The sequence below is a fragment of the Nylanderia fulva genome, unplaced genomic scaffold (genome assembly GCF_048542155.1).
Source record: "Nylanderia fulva isolate GAGA-0341 unplaced genomic scaffold, ASM4854215v1 Scaffold19, whole genome shotgun sequence".
NCBI classification, from domain to species: Eukaryota; Metazoa; Arthropoda; class Insecta; order Hymenoptera; family Formicidae; genus Nylanderia; species Nylanderia fulva.
Genome location: NW_028190161.1, coordinates 2,092,603 through 2,111,395, shown reverse-complemented (window position 1 = coordinate 2,111,395; position 18,793 = coordinate 2,092,603). Strand labels below are relative to the sequence as shown.

General features: G+C 38.3%; 1 protein-coding gene across 6 annotated transcripts in view; it reads right to left on the bottom strand.

The window, feature by feature from the left end:
• Nucleotides 1-22: 22 nt before the first annotated feature.
• PlexA (plexin A) overlaps nucleotides 23-18,793 on the bottom strand; it is a 263,457-nt gene continuing 244,686 nt past the window's right edge. For all 6 annotated transcript variants that reach the window (XM_029309200.2, XM_029309198.2, XM_029309197.2 and 3 more), the window contains 9 exons: nucleotides 9,927-10,658; nucleotides 8,395-8,520; nucleotides 7,705-8,166; nucleotides 5,871-7,549; nucleotides 5,580-5,793; nucleotides 5,318-5,501; nucleotides 4,526-5,236; nucleotides 4,306-4,451; nucleotides 23-4,205 (listed from right to left, as the gene is read on the bottom strand). In XM_029309200.2, coding sequence (XP_029165033.1) covers nucleotides 4,032-4,205; nucleotides 4,306-4,451; nucleotides 4,526-5,236; nucleotides 5,318-5,501; nucleotides 5,580-5,793; nucleotides 5,871-7,549; nucleotides 7,705-8,166; nucleotides 8,395-8,520; nucleotides 9,927-10,658 — 4,428 coding nt within the window. In that variant the 3' untranslated portion in view covers nucleotides 23-4,031. The remainder of the gene's footprint in view (nucleotides 4,206-4,305; nucleotides 4,452-4,525; nucleotides 5,237-5,317; nucleotides 5,502-5,579; nucleotides 5,794-5,870; nucleotides 7,550-7,704; nucleotides 8,167-8,394; nucleotides 8,521-9,926; nucleotides 10,659-18,793) is intronic.

The window sequence follows — 18,793 nt, the reverse complement described above, 5'->3', positions numbered from 1 at the left end:
AAAAAACAAGTACAAAATAATGTAGCAAGGTGATATAGATTTATTATTATCAATTATCATCGATCGGAAAGGAACATGACTATTATAAACGTAACGTAATCATGTTTTGCCGGATTTGCGTTTATCCTTCACGTATAATTGTAATTAATAATTATGACGTAAAAATGAGCGGCGAGGGAGCGACCTCGGGATTGATTGGCGAACTCCCTCCGCTGCCTCTCTCAGTCTTGCACAGTCCATCCGACATTCGTTCGACCCTTTCCATTCATTCACGACCCCGTCCTCATCTTTGTCTCTTCTTCCAACTCGTTCCTGTTAAGCCCTCTCAGCATAAGCGCGGTCAGACGAATCCGTGGAACGACAGTGAGAGGGTACGGAGTACGCATTACGCGGCTCGAACAAGACACGCAGAGAGGCAGGGACATAGTGGACACACAGATACTCGTTTGCATTCGCTCGCACATATCAGCGTACACCGGAAACATTCTCGGAGGCGCGCACTCCATACTCAATTATACGACGGTAGTTAGACTGCCGGGGGCAGCAAGCCACGCACGAACGATACGGTGATTAAGTTATTACACATCTTCTTAGTTAAGTCGAATTTTACAAATCGGGATTCGTACATTTCATTAATTGATTGAGGAACCATCGATACAATAATAATAATCATAATAATATTTACTTAGCAAAATGTGCCGATCGGTAATTGTGGCGAATGACGCGTGATGTGAGCACAGTTAGTCGTGTTAAAAAGACGGGATATCAAGGGTATTTGGAAGAAGGGATTGAAGATGAAGGGCGAGGGTGGAGATTTAAGGGAGAGAGAGGAATCGAGGATTCTCACAAATAGTATACGCGGCCGGGGGAGGACATACAGATATGGAAAAGAGGCGGGGATTCGAGGATGACGGTGGACCGTGAAGAAGTCGCACGTCTGCTCACCAGGGTTTTAAGGTACACACGCACTTAGGGGTGGGGGGATACACCGTGGGAAAGACACTCAGGGCAGACAGACACCGACATAGAGACTAGGCTACCGACTATACGTTAATATCTATCTAAACGTGTAATTAGCGTACGCACCGCGTACACATCCGGTACGCAAAAACATTCTTTCTCCGTCCGCCTTGTGCGTACAATATTTCGCTTAGCGCAAGGCGCGTTCGGAGAAGCGCTCTCGCTATGTTTCTCGTTTTTATTTCTTTTTTCTTTTCATCTCTCTCTCTTCCTCGGTTTTGTTTTTCTTTATTATTGTTTTTTCTTTTTTTTTATTATTATTATTTATTAATCAGCGATCGCGTCGTAGTCGTGTCTCTTTTCCTTTCTCTCGTTTTTTTCTTTTTTAATAGTAAACGCTATGTAGTCTTTATTACTCAAGCTTATGCCCAAAAATCTACCAGAGGCACTTTGGGTTTATTAGTACCATTTGAAGTCGGCGTGCGCGGGGGAGGGTACCGCACGCCCCGTCCTCCTGCGCGGAACAGCGGGCGAACAACGAGCATATATATATGTTCACGCCTCGAGAGAAATCCTTGGTTGTTTGATTGACCCGTCGTCGTCGTTATTTTAGTCGTTTTATAAATTTCTCCACCTCTTCTTCTTCTTCTTCTTGTGTGTCGCGCAAATTAATTTACCCTGTCTGGCGATGTGTCTTCGCCACCGCGTAGATAATCACCTGTCTGTCCCTCTTTTCTTCATTCGACACTCTATATACCCCCGCCCTCCCCCCAATTCCTCTTCCGTGAACCTATATCCCAACGATTCCCCCGTATCTCTTTTTTTTTTTTTTATCCGCTTTCCTTAGCCTTCCACCACGGTCTTCCGATGTTTTTTGAGCAATAAATACTTTCTCCACGTACAACTGCACATTGAATTGACGCACAGGACACACACGCACACCCGCATACACGTCTGACAGTTCATTCGCTACCAGCCGCACGCATTGACATCGTGTTAACGTTAAACGCGAGAGAGAAACATTTAGCTTCGAATTATTTTAAAGCTCCTTATAGTTTTAAAAAGTATATAAAATCTGACGAGATACTCTCATCGTAGATCCGATAGATTACATGATACGAGGAAAAAAAAATAAAAGGTGATCTCCAACAACTTTGTTCATCGAGACAGCGACTGTTCGCGTTCGAAAATGAAAGTTCAAAAGTGCCTTTACACACGTGCCCCTTTTCTTTCTATGCAATGCTTTCGGCTTTTGATCAAATACACGTCCATTCGCGCGGCTTACTTTCACGCACACCAATATGGCTACATCCACAGAGTTAATGTTACGCTTTTAATTAATGATTATCAATTCAATATCAATTCAATATCAATGTATTACAATCAGACAATACTCAACAGTGATCATTATTCATTATATATTACAATAATTAAGAGTGACAACAATATGACGACGGAGGCGTTGAAGCATTACAAGGGAGAAAGGGAGAGACAGAGAGGAGGAGGAAAGAGAGAGAGAGATTAAAAATGGCATGAAGATGAATCGTAGGAGGGTGAAGGAAGAACAGGGAGAGTTTTGATAGTGGACATGTTACAGCTATAGTATCGGAAAAGATAGAGCGCGAGAGGAGATAGCGAAGGGCGTAAGAATAAGGGAGGAAAAGGACAAAGTTATGAATGATTATGAAATAGCGACGATGACATCGGTGATGGATGCACGATGATAGGAATGAACGATTAAATGGAACGATGAGTCGCGGAGACTAAGGAAGGGAAGCACGCACACTCAACACAACCGTCACATCGAGCTGGCCTCGCGCGTGGCCAATAGTCCATAGATTAATTACCTACTAACTAGTACACAGTCTGTCTCCGTTCTTGCGCGGATGACTTTTTTTTTTATCTTCACCTTCCTTCTCGAGCGCCGTGTAAGTATACGTAATACACCACGTTAAATACGCGCGTGCGCGCGGTATAGCGCTGCCGAGCTATGGAGCGAGCGACAGCGCGCTTATAAGCGTGTGAGCGAGTTGAGACTCGTTTACAATCTCATGTTTTGTTTGTGTGATAAAATTATGGCAAAATACTCGACGCGGGATACCGCCCTACCTGCTCGCACGCGCGCCTCCTCGGATACTAGATATACGCACACGCACACACAGGCATGCTTGCGCCAGTATAAAGTGTATATATGTACACATATACATATGACATACCAACCATATATATGTATATATATCTATATTTATATATATATATATGTATATATAATTTGTATATAATATATATACATATATATTCATATCGCTTAATTATTTCATCGTTATCGGTAATTATCATTATTTCATAAAATTCGTCAGTTCACATAATTCAAAAAATTTCAGCTAGAATAGCGGTGGATGGAAATGTTTCTTCGTTAAAAATCGCGCCAGATCACCATTTAATCGGCGCCGGCGATCGATCGTTTCTTTTTTCTTTTTAAACACATTTACAAATTATCGATCGATATCACGGCCGATTCCCTCACTCGCGCCTTTCTTATCACTAGTATGTGTTTTCATTATTATATTCATTTTTAAAATCACTCGCGCTGTGCAAATCGGTGCGCGATCACCGTGCGACGAGGGAAACACGATTTCGCTTTTACTTTTGCACTCGACTCGGCCGCCGAAATGTGATCGTACATTTAATATTCTATTACAATGATTTTTTTTTTTTGATATCTTATGTACAATTATGCGGCAATGTTATGCTTATGATTATGGCCACACGTACGAACCGGCGACCTCTGAGAAGACTTCTCTTCGACACATATTTTTTAACACTTTATCCTTTAATTAAATCCCCAGTTAACTCGCGGCGTTCAACCCTGTTCGGGGTTGTTCTCCCTAGTTCACTCGCGATTCGCGTTATGCTGAGAAAAACTGGCTTTTGCACGAAACCTGAGATAATCGATTACAAGATAGGCCAGTCCTCTTCGTCGAGAATTAAATCGAACCGCGATTGACCGCTCAGCAGGGTAACTCTTGACGAGCGGGCTTCGTCATGTGCTTCATGGAATTCATGGTACATCAGGGGTTGTCCGCCGCCATTATATTGTGCACTTGCTCGAGCTTGTACGCCAGTCTCTGCTTCTGCGAGAATTCGTCCTCCTCGAGAGTGACAATTAGTTGTTCGTTGTATTTACCCGCGTATGTATACAGTTCGTATAAAGCACAGTTCGTATTAAACTCCGTTGTGTGCAACTGAAATAAGATCAGACATAACATTAAATTAGTTTACACGTTGGGCAAAACACTTATCCTAAGAGATTTATATATTGCGAATATAGAAATGGATAAATACCCTCGATTCTTCGGCAAGCATGGCATTCATGTCTTGATCGGATATGGCTGGCATGACTTTGATATCTGAGTAGTAACGCTCTACCCACTCTTTGTACACTGGAATGTCCTTTGCATATAATAGTTTCGAACTCGGAGAGTCCTTACCTAAAAACAGAGCAGAAAAACATACATACATTTCTCTGAATATTAAAAAAAAAAAAAAACTAAAAGATACGTACCTAATCTATGGTCCGACGTTGAGCAGCTATCCATGAAAGTCTGCGCCACGACGGATAAACACGAGTCCACGATATTGGACTTGTGTATATCGAAAATAAAGTTTGGATTTTTTATGAGATTAACCCAAAACCTTAAAGGAAGGGAATTGCTCTTCCACGTGTGTACCACTTCGGGGTCGGATATGCCATGTTGGAGAGCTTGGTCGTCCATGAAGTCAAACATATATTTGATGGCGAGAGGAAGCGCCGAGCCTCGATGGGCAGTACTAAATATGGTCTCAAACAGATCGTCGACAAATTTCTGAAGTGTACCCTTCGTTGCCAGTAACCTCGTCAAATAGATCTCCGAGACCATTTTGTTGCCACGATCTCCCTCTTTCCGTGCATCAGAATCGTGGTGCTTAACAAGATGCCAAATTTTCATACCGCCTTCGTGGTTCTGATTGAGCGGCGAAGTAGCGCGGGAAAGTGGGGGACTGGCCGAACTGAATTTGCTAAGATTCAAGGTCTCGTATTTGTGCGATTTGTCTGTTTTCTCCGATAGAATCGAGAGATTATATATAGATGATTGTTTGGAGACTAAGTTAAGTGACGCTCCATCTGGTACCCTGTAGTGATTCAAAGTATTCCTCTTTTTCCACTCGCCCTCTGTCTTCGTTGTTGAATCTTCGTCGTACAGAATTAATCTTCCGGACGCCCCAGTTCGCCACTCTGTAATATTTCAAACAATGTGAGAAAATTGATTTCGCGCGAAAACATTTTCTGGGATATTCAAGTGCGTGAGTTTCTTACCGAGATCAAGATCCTCCTTTCGAGGTCTTTGGCTGTAAGGAGTCGCTCGGTAGATTGTATCCAACGCTTTTTCCTTCACCTGAGAGATTGTATCGCAATCAAGAACTTTGACCGGCACGTTTTCTGTGTTAGGATCCATTCCGCCGACGAACACGGTTTGTTGAGATATCGAAACGTAGACGGTCTGAAATTTTAAAGGAAATGTTATTATTACAAAGCATCAATTTATTTTTCTCACAGAAACACTGAAACGCTTCCTTACCATCGGCTTGAAATCAATAGATTGTCGGATCAACTTTTCTTCGGACAAAGAATATCGTGCTTCTGACGTAATCGCATCTACAGGACCTTTATCGACTTGTTGTTTTACAGCACGAAATAGCACATACAATGGTTCACCGGCGCATTCTCTCATAAACTTGTACAAGAGAAACGTGAACCAAGCAGATAACATTTTCTCAGCGACACTTTCAGTTCTAAAAAAAAAAAATAAACAATTTAAAACATATTTTCGATGCAACATAAAGTATTAACAATTGAAAGTATTACTTACCGTCTCAGGAATAATTTCGGATGGCTCTTGCCTTCTGTGCACTTCTCGATAAGATCCGCCAACAGAGTTTTCAGAATGTCTGTGCAATATTCCATTTTGCTTTGAAGCGTAACCATAATTAAACTGGCTACATTAACTCGATCTCTCATCGAAAAATAACGATTGCTCTCGAGGGTTCGCACGAACAACAGTAAAAAAGTTTTGTTCATTATTAATTGACCGAACAGACGTAGCCCCTTCTCCTTTCGCACCAGTTCCGGTCTATCCCACTGCAGTACCGGACTGTTATCGTCGCTAGGGAACAGTATCATCATCGCGTAAGTGCGATAATCGAGGAAGGGTATGCCACCGCTCGTTAAATCTCCCGTGAGATCCGTCATTTCCGTCTGTAGCTCGGCAAAGGCCTCCTTACATTCGGCGGCTACTCGTAGCTCCAGGATATCCATTTGCTCTTGCATGTTCTTCAATACTCGATTGCTCTCCGTGGATTTCCTTCGATAAGCGACAAGGAATGCTATAAATACGATTACTAAAATTACGATCGCAGCAATCACACCGATGAGCGCGGGTTTCGACAATGGTCCATTGAGTCCAGCTGGCAGTGCGTAGCTAAGTTTGCCGATATTGTAACGAAGCGTACCGCCTACTATCAACACAACTTCCGGCAGTTCTTGTTTATTGGGCAGACCCTGAGCGTCGATAGACGGCGGCTGCGTCAAGGGCGGCCGACAGGTGAGCTGTTGCCTCGATAAAGATGTGACATTGCAAAAGGCGTTACCAATCTGCACGACTACGTCGGACTCTTGACAGGCGCGATCAAGATGCTGACCGTTAATTGTCAAGTAGTCGCTTTTGTAATACTTAACTTCTTCGTCGAAGACCTCGTATATAGGGTTTGGATACAAAAGGAAATGATTGAAACCGTGTTGCGAGAGATTTTGTACGCCGGTGACGTTGTCCATGCGGAAGCCATACTCGAGAGATAGCGGACGCTCGGCGTCCAGTATCACGTGTTCAGGTACCTCGATAGTCGGTGACTTGCACATCATGCTTTCCTGACTATGCACCTCGCATTGCGACACAAACATCTTCTCGTCATAATAGACATACATTTGCGGGCTCTGTATGTAGCCGAGATTCTTTCCAGTCACCGAAATCTTTATTCCACCCGCTGGAATTCCTTTTGGAACCTTCATCTGACCGGCTACACCGCTTTCGACGCTCTCGATCGTCGGATCGTCGACGTACTCGAAGAAGCCATCGTATAAACGCTTGCCACCGTCAAAGGACATTTTGAGCATTCCGCTTCTCTTCCGATTGCTTGGACTCGTCATACAGAGAGCTTCATTAGATTCGGCGCTTATTATAGAGCACGGTAGCTCATCGATGTCAGCGTGAATGGTGCTGCCAGCATTCATGAAGTTCCCAGTAATCTTGATGGTGGTGCCACCACTCAACGGTCCATATTTGGGTGATATCGAGATAATTTGTGGATCTACAAACTCGAAATTGAAGTTGGACTGGCCGCGATAATCTTCGATCTTGACGATGACAGGTCCGCTCTTGCCTTCCTGCATGCCGGGTCCATCTACTCGGCAGACGATCTGCTTTGTTCGAATGTAGAGCTCCTCGTAAGGTAGACATCGCATGCCAGCCACAGTAACACCACCGACTATGTCCTGAAACGATTAAACATGTATCAGTTAACATACCTTTATGTCGTATTACTTTAATAATAGTAACATATTTTTTATTTTTACTACTCTTTTTGTGTATTAGCATTTTTTTTTTATTTTTAAGTCATCATAATAAATCGCAAACGACAAATTCCTACCTTGAAAGTCTTGCCTAGATTGATGCCGCGTATTGTCACGTTTGTGTTGCCTTCCCAGGGGCCCATCATCGGTTCGAACGATTGTATTTCCGGATTTGGGCAGGTCTGGTTGCTGTTGAGCCACATACCAGAACCGCGGTCGCACTGATCCTTCACCTCGCATCTGTCTGAGCTCTGGCACCAGCCGCAGCCGTACTTTGTTGGCAGGGCCAAACACATGCCGCAGTTGTCCGCCATGTCGCGGCATCGATATATCACAAGATGTATATTGTCTGGATTATCCAAGGGTTTGGAGCCGCCCCAGATCACGGCGAAAGGCACCGTAATGTTCGGCGCGCGAGACGTATAAGAGAACTCCGTTTCCTCGCAATAGATCGTGTCGGCCAACAAACGCGCGTTGACACTCGTCACACGGCCCTCGATGTTAAATTGACACACGAAGCGTGTTTGTATAATGAATTGCTGAAAGAAACGTTTTCGTTAGAAATACGATACAACGCATTCGAATTCAGATCATGAAAATCTGTACTTCACACAATTAGACAATTAATTTAATTATTATTTATTTTGCGATCGTATAAAAAATATATAAACATTAAAAAGAATTTTTTGAAAAGAATGAAAAAAGAAAATTACATAGATCAGAAAAAAATTAAAAGATTAATATGTATATGATATTTTTTGACATACCCCAATGATATGCACTTTAACTCGTATCGCTTTCTTGATACCGGAAGACACGAGGATCTCTTGAGATTCAGTGGCGTTTATAGTGGGACAAAAACCTGGTCCACTCCTATAGCTTGGTCCCATTCTCTGTAAGATATGCATGAGAGATTAAGATTGCAAATTAAACTTTATTGAAGTTATTTTATATCGTTGAAACAACTTTTAAAATTTTTGCATAATATTATCTGTATCATATACTTTGAAATTTTATTTTATTTTTGTACCATTTCTCTCTTTCATTCAATTTAATTATTATGCTGTTAGTATCTTTATTCGATTTTATTCCACTTGATTATTTCAAACATTATGCGATGCAAATCATAGAGAGAGGTTCTCAGCATCGAATTTTCATCAAAAATTATAAGCTAATTGATAATAGCGCATTAATATTCATGGAGTGAACGCAACATTTTAACTCCAAAACGAATCGAGTTGATGTCAAAATGAAATTAATGGATGCATATGTAATACAACAACAGACTTGTAATTTTGTTTCGAAACTAGATGTTGTGAGTTTGCAGCACATATGAATCGCTTATCTTGAAAATGGTGTAAATCTAATTTGGAAACATTAATGAGTTTTAGTGAAATGTGGGTGTAAACGGATTATATCGATTTTAGCAGGATTTTCGAAATTGGACTCACACACTTATTTTCAGAATAAAAATTTAATATTCATAACATCTTTATCATATTTCTTCATATAATTGAGAGGTAAATATTTTTCAATATGATATACTTCTTAATTAATATGCTATTATATAAATACACTGAAAAAAATGTTAACTTGACTAAGTCGTTCAACTAAGATATTATTTTGTTAATTGAATATATATATATATATATATATATATATATATATATAATATATATATATTAGTATTTAAGTCAAATATACGTTTTGTTAGATTTTACATAATATACAATATATTTAATTTAAATATTTTTTATATGTTTAATTAACAAAATATTATTTAGTTGAACGGTTTAATCAAGTAAACAATTTTTTTTTCAGTGCATCAGATCAATTACTACAATTTTAAAGACATGCAAGTTTTAATATTAAATGTTTTTAAATTATGATAAATGAATATGTGTGTGATAATTCTGCGTACTAAAAAAAGATTATATAATTGTTAAGAAATTCTTAAAAAATTATGTAAAAAAAGGCAGCAGAGAGATTCATGCACCTGTTTAAAAAATATTCTTTAATGTATATTTTTAAAACAAAAAATATTTCTTTAATATTATATTGCTCTTTTTTTTATTAATTTTTTAAACAAAAATAATATCAGAAAATTACGCAAAATGATGAAAAAAATATGTATTAAAAGAATGCAATTTTGTAATATACATAATTTTTATTCTCATTTGACACAATTTTCCGGTACTATTTTTCGTAGAAAAAATTAGATTTAAATAAAAAGAAATATATAAATTGAAGCAATATATTTTTTGTGCAATTTTTCTAATTAATGATAATTAAGACTTACACTGACTCCCGTGACGAGGATGTCGTTCCGACAGTTCTCCGCCGTGTCATGCGTGCACCGATGTCCGTCGACGCACCAATCGCACGGAAAGCTCGATGATACGCATTGCGTACACGAGCTGTACGTATTGCAGTCGAAGAAGGTGAAATTTGTTGCTACCAAGTCGGGCCCGTTCGTCATTCTGACGGACAACTTGGCGGTGAAGTGATGTCGACCCGGCGGTATCGACGGCAGCAGATCTGTCCTAGGTGTAGTGCAATTTACGCCGTAGGACTTCCGCGAGGCGTTTGTGATCAGGGTCTTGTCGAGGGCGGAGAAGGCGCACAGGAACTGGCCGGAGAGAGTCGGCAGGTTCTCGATGACGAGCTCGAGGGTCCTGGCGGTGGTGCGTTGCAGCTGATCCGGGGTGACGGTGGTGATCGTCGTGCATCTACCGCTTTTGTACGAGATCCAGTAGAGCGGGTCCTTGGCAGCGTCCTGACAATCGCTGCGCAAGTTGCATTTGTTCTCCAACGAGCACCATCCGCAATACGGATCCTTGGCGCCCAAGCAATCCCAGCAGGTCTTGTAGACTGAGCATTCCTGGACCTTGACCTTCGAGACCTTCTTCTCCGTCAACACGTAGAGGTGCATCAACTGTGAGTCGAACAACAGATCCGGGTTCACCGGAGAACCGGGATCGATCTCGAGATCGCCGTATTCCAACGCCAGCGTCGAACTCTCCACCACCACCTGAAACAAGTATATACATGTCTTTTTGTATAGATTGGTCGGCGTAGTCAATTTCGATCAAATTATTGTAGATGGGTAGATGGAAATTTGCGGGCAATTACAAGAGAGGTAATTGCAGTATTTTCGATAATATATAGTAAGAAATTGCTATATCAAGAAGTAAATAGAAATTAAATTTGTTGGATTAATGCGCAAAGAAAATTTCTCTTAGATAGAAATATCAGACCCTCGAACGTATTTTTCTTTTATCCATGTAGAATTCAATTGTATCTCTCTGATTCATTTCAATGTAACTATACTTAAGTATAATTATTTTTAATTAACAACATTAATTTTGAATTGTAAAATGTAATACACCTAAATCGATAAATTATCGAAAATGCTTGAATTGTCAACAGAGAAGAGCGAAGAAGAGCATTAAAAAATCAGAAATGTATCGTAATCGTCGGATTTGCGCAAAATTAGAGAGACACAGTCATTGATGTAGATTACACACAGTTAACAGACTTGTATAATATATTTATCGTAATGTCGGAGTTATGCTCTCGTTATAACAAAACGAGGATGACACGGTCGGGATGAAGAATTAAATATTCACGACAGAATAATGAACAACTGCTAGCTCGGTTAGCGCGGAATAAATATTACTTCCGTTTAAATATTTATTGGATATTAATTATCGATATTAGTTCGGCGATAACCACTCATTGCGTATTCCGTTTCTACTGTCACGAAAAAGTGTAATATTTATTCCCGAAAATATTTGCTACGCAGTTCCATTAGCCCCGACGATATATCGCCGCGATTTTAATAGTAATGACGAGTATAATAAATTCGGCACGGTAATACGCACATCCGTGAGAGAGGAGTGAATTTTACAACGGCCCGGGCTATTTTATTCCCGTATTACACTAAAGTAACATGAATATTTACGTCGTCGCGCGGATTCGTCCCAACAAATTTCCCAGATGGTTACCCTGTCTACTGTCGCGAGCGAGTTTTTGTAACTCCAATGTTGGGGCTGGTGCGGTTGGAATGTCCTAGGTATAAAATTGCAGTCGCCGAAAGTAACAGCGTGGCTGCTGCAATTTGCACGCTATTATTTTAACGTGAAGTTAAAGTTTCTGCTCGCGTCGCGCATCTTTTCCACGGCTCACGATCATCTCTGCCAGGTGCACTTGTGCAGCATTCATTTTCTCAGACCTCACCGCGAGTCTCATTCGCGGTCGCGTGGTTAAGAGGTCGCAAATTAAATCCCCAAGCCCGAGACGAAGTCGGGCTTTCAATCGACGAGTGAAATGATGACAACGGACGAGGATTCCGGAGGGGCTAAAATCGTTTGCGGGCCTAATAATAAAAAGATCATTCGCTCGAATAGTAATAACAGTGATCATCGGCGGCGAAGCACGACGCGAATCGCGGTGACGTTTAGTTAGTTTCGCTGTATACCCGACGTTCTTCGAGAATGAAAGACATTTGCTGTTAGTTTGATAATCATTATTATCGTCCTCGAGATTTCTCAAAACGATCCTCACTGCTATTATATACCAGTATTTTCTTCATTTTCAATATTTAATAATTAATAATTAAGTCGACAAATTTTGCCTAGCTTTAATTAAGAAAATGTTTGATTCTATAAATCAATAAAACTTTTCAAATTCTTCCTTCTGCACAAGCTCGTGGAAGATCTCTCTCGTAATTTAATATTTACAGTCTCAGGAATTCTTCAATTCTCGCTTGTGTTTGGCAGACATTAGTTCCATACACTAATAATTCAAGAATTGTATAGTTCGTGAATAATAATGTAATGTAATGTAATATGATAAAAGACAAACATATTACTGGAAACAAGCCATTCTACCGAGGTAGAGATGGAATAGTTAAGCATTTGTGTGTAATTTACAACAAATTGAATTGAGAGAGTGAAGGGAAGTTCGTGGCAAACGCATAACATACAGTCACTATTCCGATTTAATTAACAAATATTAATTAAGTCGCGTCGTACGTATAAACGGCGCGAATCGAGCCAACCGACATGTAATTTGCTGCAATTTCGTAAACATCTCCTCGTTTATTTTACAATGCTCATTAAAACAATAATTAATATGCTCTGGAAAATAGAAGAATGGATTATGATTCATCGTGTCGACAATCTCATAACTGCGAGCATAAATGCATAAGGAATTAAATCAGCCTAAATTATAATTTTTTTTTTAGATTTTTTGAGATCGTAACAAAACGCTTAGTTAGCATCCTTCGAAGAAGTCGTGCCAACACAGAAAAAAAAGAATCCTTGATTCAAGTATATTTTTATTCTTAATCGCTATTTGATTGATTTAAGCATAGAATGCTCTTTGTAATCACAAATTTTCATTTGCCTTAATAATAAATAAGTTTGTGAAAAGTATATTTTATCCTTAAGATATATTCTTGTTTTAAAAATCGCATATGGTAAAAACAAACTTAGTCACATTTGAACTAAAAATTATTATATATATTTGAAAGTACCGCTTATATCCGATGCTCACTTGTCACTTGTCCTTGCAATATTTATAAGTAAATTTCAGCTTCAACCAAGAATATTTTGCACTTTATTTTAAGGATAAATTATCCTTTATCCAAAATTATTTATATTTGGCGCTATTATAAGGATAAAATATACTTGAATCAAAGCATATTTGCATTCTCTCAAGGATACTGTTTTTTCTGTGCGTTTGTTATATATTAAATTTTTATGTCACTGATTTTTCAAAGATACTTTCTACTATAATAATATTGAAATTTATTTTCAACAAACTTAAAGAGAAATGTCGCTTTAAAAAATTTCAGAAACGATTTGACAACACAGAAAAAAGGAATCCTTGATTCAAGTATATTTTTATTCTTGAACGCTATTTGATTGATTTAAGCATATAATGCTCTTTGTAATCACAAATTTTCATTTGCCTTAATAATAAATAAGTTTGTGAAAAGTATATTTTATCCTTAAGATATATTCTTGTTTTAAAAATTGCATATGGTAAAAACAAACTTAGTCACATTTGAACTAAAAATTATTATATATATTTGAAAGTACCGCTTATATCCGATGCACACTTGTCACTTGTCCTTGCAATATTTATAAGTAAATTTCAGCTTCAACCAAGAATAAATATTTTGCACTTTATTTTAAGGATAAATTATCCTTTATCCAAAATTATTTATATTTGGCGCTATTATAAGGATAAAATATACTTGAATCAAAGCATATTTGCATTCTCTCAAGGATACTGTTTTTTCTGTGCGTTTGTTATATATTAAATTTTTATGTCACTGATTTTTCAAAGATACTTTCTACTATAATAATATTGAAATTTATTTTCAACAAACTTAAAGAGAAATGTCGCTTTAAAAAATTTCAGAAACGATTTGACAACACAGAAAAAAGGAATCCTTGATTCAAGTATATTTTTATTCTTGAACGCTATTTGATTGATTTAAGCATATAATGCTCTTTGTAATCACAAATTTTCATTTGCCTTAATAATAAATAAGTTTGTGAAAAGTATATTTTATCCTTAAGATATATTCTTGTTTTAAAAATTGCATATGGTAAAAACAAACTTAGTCACATTTGAACTAAAAATTATTATATATATTTGAAAGTACCGCTTATATCCGATGCACACTTGTCACTTGTCCTTGCAATATTTATAAGTAAATTTCAGCTTCAACCAAGAATAAATATTTTGCACTTTATTTTAAGGATAAATTATCCTTTATCCAAAATTATTTATATTTGGCGCTATTATAAGGATAAAATATACTTGAATCAAAGCATATTTGCATTCTTTCAAGGATACTGTTTTTTCTGTGAACTTTATAGATGGTGCATCTCTCGCGTCTTCTCTTTTTCTCGAATTTCACTGTTGCATCGTTAATCGATGCAGCTTCGCGAGATATCGGGAAGAGTGAAGGATGAGCGTGGCTCTAAGAAGAATTCTAGACAGGGGGCCAAGGGCTGTCCACTCTGTGCCGATCAGCATTCGACCTCTGGCTGGATAATGAGTCGTTACTTAAGACAGGCAATCACGGCGCGGTAACTATGTTACAATCCTTACGTCTAGACGGGGAACGGACGGAAAGAAATAATAACAATAATTATAAGACTACCGAGTGTTAGTGATGGCGGTTAATTCTAAGGTTCGTCCGTGTATCCGCGGCCGGGCTTTTTAGCGTAATTTCGTTCGCATCGGTATATACGGTAACGCGAGTTATTCGCGCGTCATTCGGCCTCGGCAAATCCCCAGCCAAAGTCGACGCACAAAGAGGCTTTAATAAACGCGCGGGGATAAAGGCAAGGTCGGCGAGGTCGAGAATGAGCCGGTAGGAGGGTTAAGATGGAAGGGAGGAGGGACCAAGGCAGATAGAAATTATTTCTTAATGGAAGAAGGAGTACCGTGAGGCAGGCGCAAACGCAAAGAGGGTATCAGGTAATGACGAAGAAGGAGACAGGGTGCAGGCAAAAGGTTTATGAAAGTTTTGTGCAGACAAGTGCAAGCACGATGGAATATTAGATGTACAAAAAATATCGATAAGAACGAAAATTGATTTTTTTTTTGGAATGAATAAATAAGTCGAAAAAAAACGGGGACATTTAATAAAAATATATGAATAGATAACTGCTGCATTGAAATTTTCGCAAAATTTCGTATAATTAAAATTGTGAGGAAAACAAATATCCAATTATCTTAATTCTGTGCAAATGTGCTATTAATCTCTCTTGTACTTGCATACATAAATTTGCGGAGGAGGGATAAATCGTTAAAGTATCTTGCTACGTAAGATCGAGATGTTAGCAGGAAATAGTGAATGTTACTTGATTGAAGTATTACTTAATTAACATTTTATTTCGCATCTTTCTTAAAATAAGTAATAACTATTAAAGCGAGCTTCAAGACGAGAAATTTTATGGATGGTGTTTTTCAATTATTTCACGTAATATACTGCAGCACGTTTTAGAGCGCAGGTGCGCATATGTAAAAGAGAAATAGCGTATATAGGAGAAAATGAAGGGCAACGCTAAAAAGACAAGAAGGAGATTAAGCGTACAGCGGAGGATGAGATATCATCCCACCTCGCGTCTTGACATTCAATCGATGACGTTTCAGCCGCGGTGAAAAATAATAATCGCGAAAGGTAGTGGTCGGACATCTTAATTAGCGGGCCGATTGCATTCTTGCTTTTCTGGTATGTGCTATTGCGTATGCGTCTATTTGCGTTTGCAATTGCGTGGGCAATGCGCCGTCGATCGGTCGCATCGCGATAAAAAAATCGAATCGAACGTCGACATTCCTGAATCGATTTCGAACCGAAGCGTGTTCGCGCGTCCTACGTAAAGTGCTCGCGCATTAATGCCACAAGCGAAATCGACACCTTAAGTTGCACAGCATATGCGCGACCAAACGCGATTAATTTAATATAAAACGTGGCTTCTCCGTTCTCGTTAATGCTCGTATAAATAGCGACAACTGTCAATCGAATCGGAATAATAATCAAGTATTAATTATGAGATTTGCAAACAACATCGTCTGAGAAGCCAGATTTATCGCACGTTGATAAATAATTTATTGTATTAGTTAATCTCGTAATGACATATTAGACCGAGAGAACTCTCTATGCGCATGCATATTTGACAGTTTTTCCAATTTTAGGTGTTACAAACTAATGTACTAAAATGACATGTCTAATTCAAATAGAGAAATATAATTTATAAAGTATAATTTTTAGAAAATGTATGAAAATTTAAGATATTTTGTATAATTTAATTAAATTAATTTTTTTTAAGTCTTATATACATATAATTATGTAAACTGTAAAGGAAGATATGCACAATATCACACAATATGGTGTATATCGATCGTTTCACCGACCTCGAGCGGCCAATTGAAGTCTGATAGAAAATTCTTCTCTCGTAGAGGCGACGATGTGAAAGGGATTTAAGGACGATCATAACGGGAATTCGATTTGGAGCACGTTCTTGCAGTCTATCAGGATGTCCTCGACAGGACCGATGCCGAACACGGCGCGATTAAATCCGGTAAGTACTCCCGCTGTCGCGATGCATTTCTAGGCAGTGATTATGCATTACGTATGTATCCTTTCCTATCTCCTTCATCTGGTTGCGCGTTACCCCCGATTGGCGGTACGGCATCTTTCCCCCAATGTTTAAATGCATCTTTCGCTGCACTATCGCTGAGATTTTCTCCCGCGGATGCATCAGTGGGAAAAAAGGGATTTCCATCGTCACTATGCGATGGGGAGACGACAATGTCTCTGAGAGTCGTTCAACAAAGGCACAAATGTATTCTGCCGCTGAGAGATTTCTAGAGAATTTTATCTCATAAGCTTTATCCATCGATTTTATCCAGGGGATCGAACGCCGATTCATATGCGGTAAAAGGTGAGTGTAGCAAGATCGATAAAAATTAGCTCTAATTATAATTCTGGGTCAATAACATTTTATGTAATGCCTTGTGTCCTATAATAATGGATTCGTCTAGGAATCTTTCGTCTGATATTAAATTATCGCACATTAATCACATTTATGATTCTTTTATTATTTTTCACATTATCTAATATATTAATGAGAACTTATTTTCCCTCGTTCTTTTTATTTTTTTAATTTGACGTTATGATAGAATTATTTATAAAACAATTTGATTGATTTTAAGTCAATCAAATATACTTTTGTTTAATAAATTAATAGATTTTCTTTTTCTTCTAATATTATAAAAATAAATCAAAAATGAAAAACAGAGTTGACATAATTTTTAACTTATTAAATATTATAAGGCTGTTTACTTAAACTTACTTAACTTGAAATAAATTAAAATCGTGCAAATTTCACAGTTTGAAACGTTCATAAAAATATGAATTATTAACCCAGATTGAATAAAAAAAGTTATTGGTCTGAAAAATCTGTACTCTAAATTATCATCGCAGCTATGCGATGTAGCAGATGAAATTCTGATACGTGCAAGTATAACGCAGTTAACATTATTCATTCGTGATTAATAAATTACAGTTCGATACTTGCGACATGTCAAACTGAAATAGTGATTTGACAGAAACGGATGAAATCGGGAATCTTTCATGTTGGTGATAAATTAACGTCGTACCTTCGCGAGAATTAAACAATGTCTTCCTAAGACTAGAGAATCAATAACAGAAAATATTTCATTCTTTTAATTTGCGATGAACACAATTTCTTTGAATTATCAATTTAAATGAAGAGAAAAACATCGAGAAAAATTCTTATATTTTCAAATGTCAAATAAAGTGATTATGAGTTATAAATCATAGCGCTATGCAAGTAGAAAATTTAGAGAACGACAAAAGTGATATTGCACTATATCTTAAAATACATTACAAGATGTGACAATTTTGCCTATCATGCTGTCCTATACATGTGACAGTATATATATTTGTAGCATATTATATTTGGCGGTATGCATGAATATTGATTATTTTAAATCATTTACTGCTTTTCGCACACAGTTACCTTTAAATGTTCTCCAGTCGCTCTATATGCAACACAAATTTATATAACAGCAGAAGTGCTAACTTTAATGGAAAGGTCAGCCGTCGAAAGTGTATACCAAATTGTATACCTGGCGATAACGGCGCGACAAAAAAATAGTGATGAATCCGAGAAATCCATTAAATTGAAATTAACAGGAGAGAGACAGAGAGAGAAAAATTCATCCGAGGGGTGTCATTAAAATGCCGCACGCGCGAATCATCATTTCCCGCGATAATCGTCGCCGATAAGAAGCGATGGCCGGCAGTACACACATTTACGAGCGACGTACGTATCGCGTTTTTAGTCGACCTCCGCGACTGGGAGCGCAAGAACTCACTATCCGCGATTTGATAAATGAACTTGCAGTATGTAATAACCAGGTCGCCGACGACGACGTCGGTAAAAGCGCGGGCATAATGCGTTTCAACCCCCTTATACACCCCGTCCTTTCATCCCGTTCTCTCCTCATCTACCAGGGTATAAAACAAGCGAGGTGACATAAATGCGATTGTATGCCACAATTTATATTACGCGGGCTATATAGTCGACGCAACAATTTTTCATTATTCGA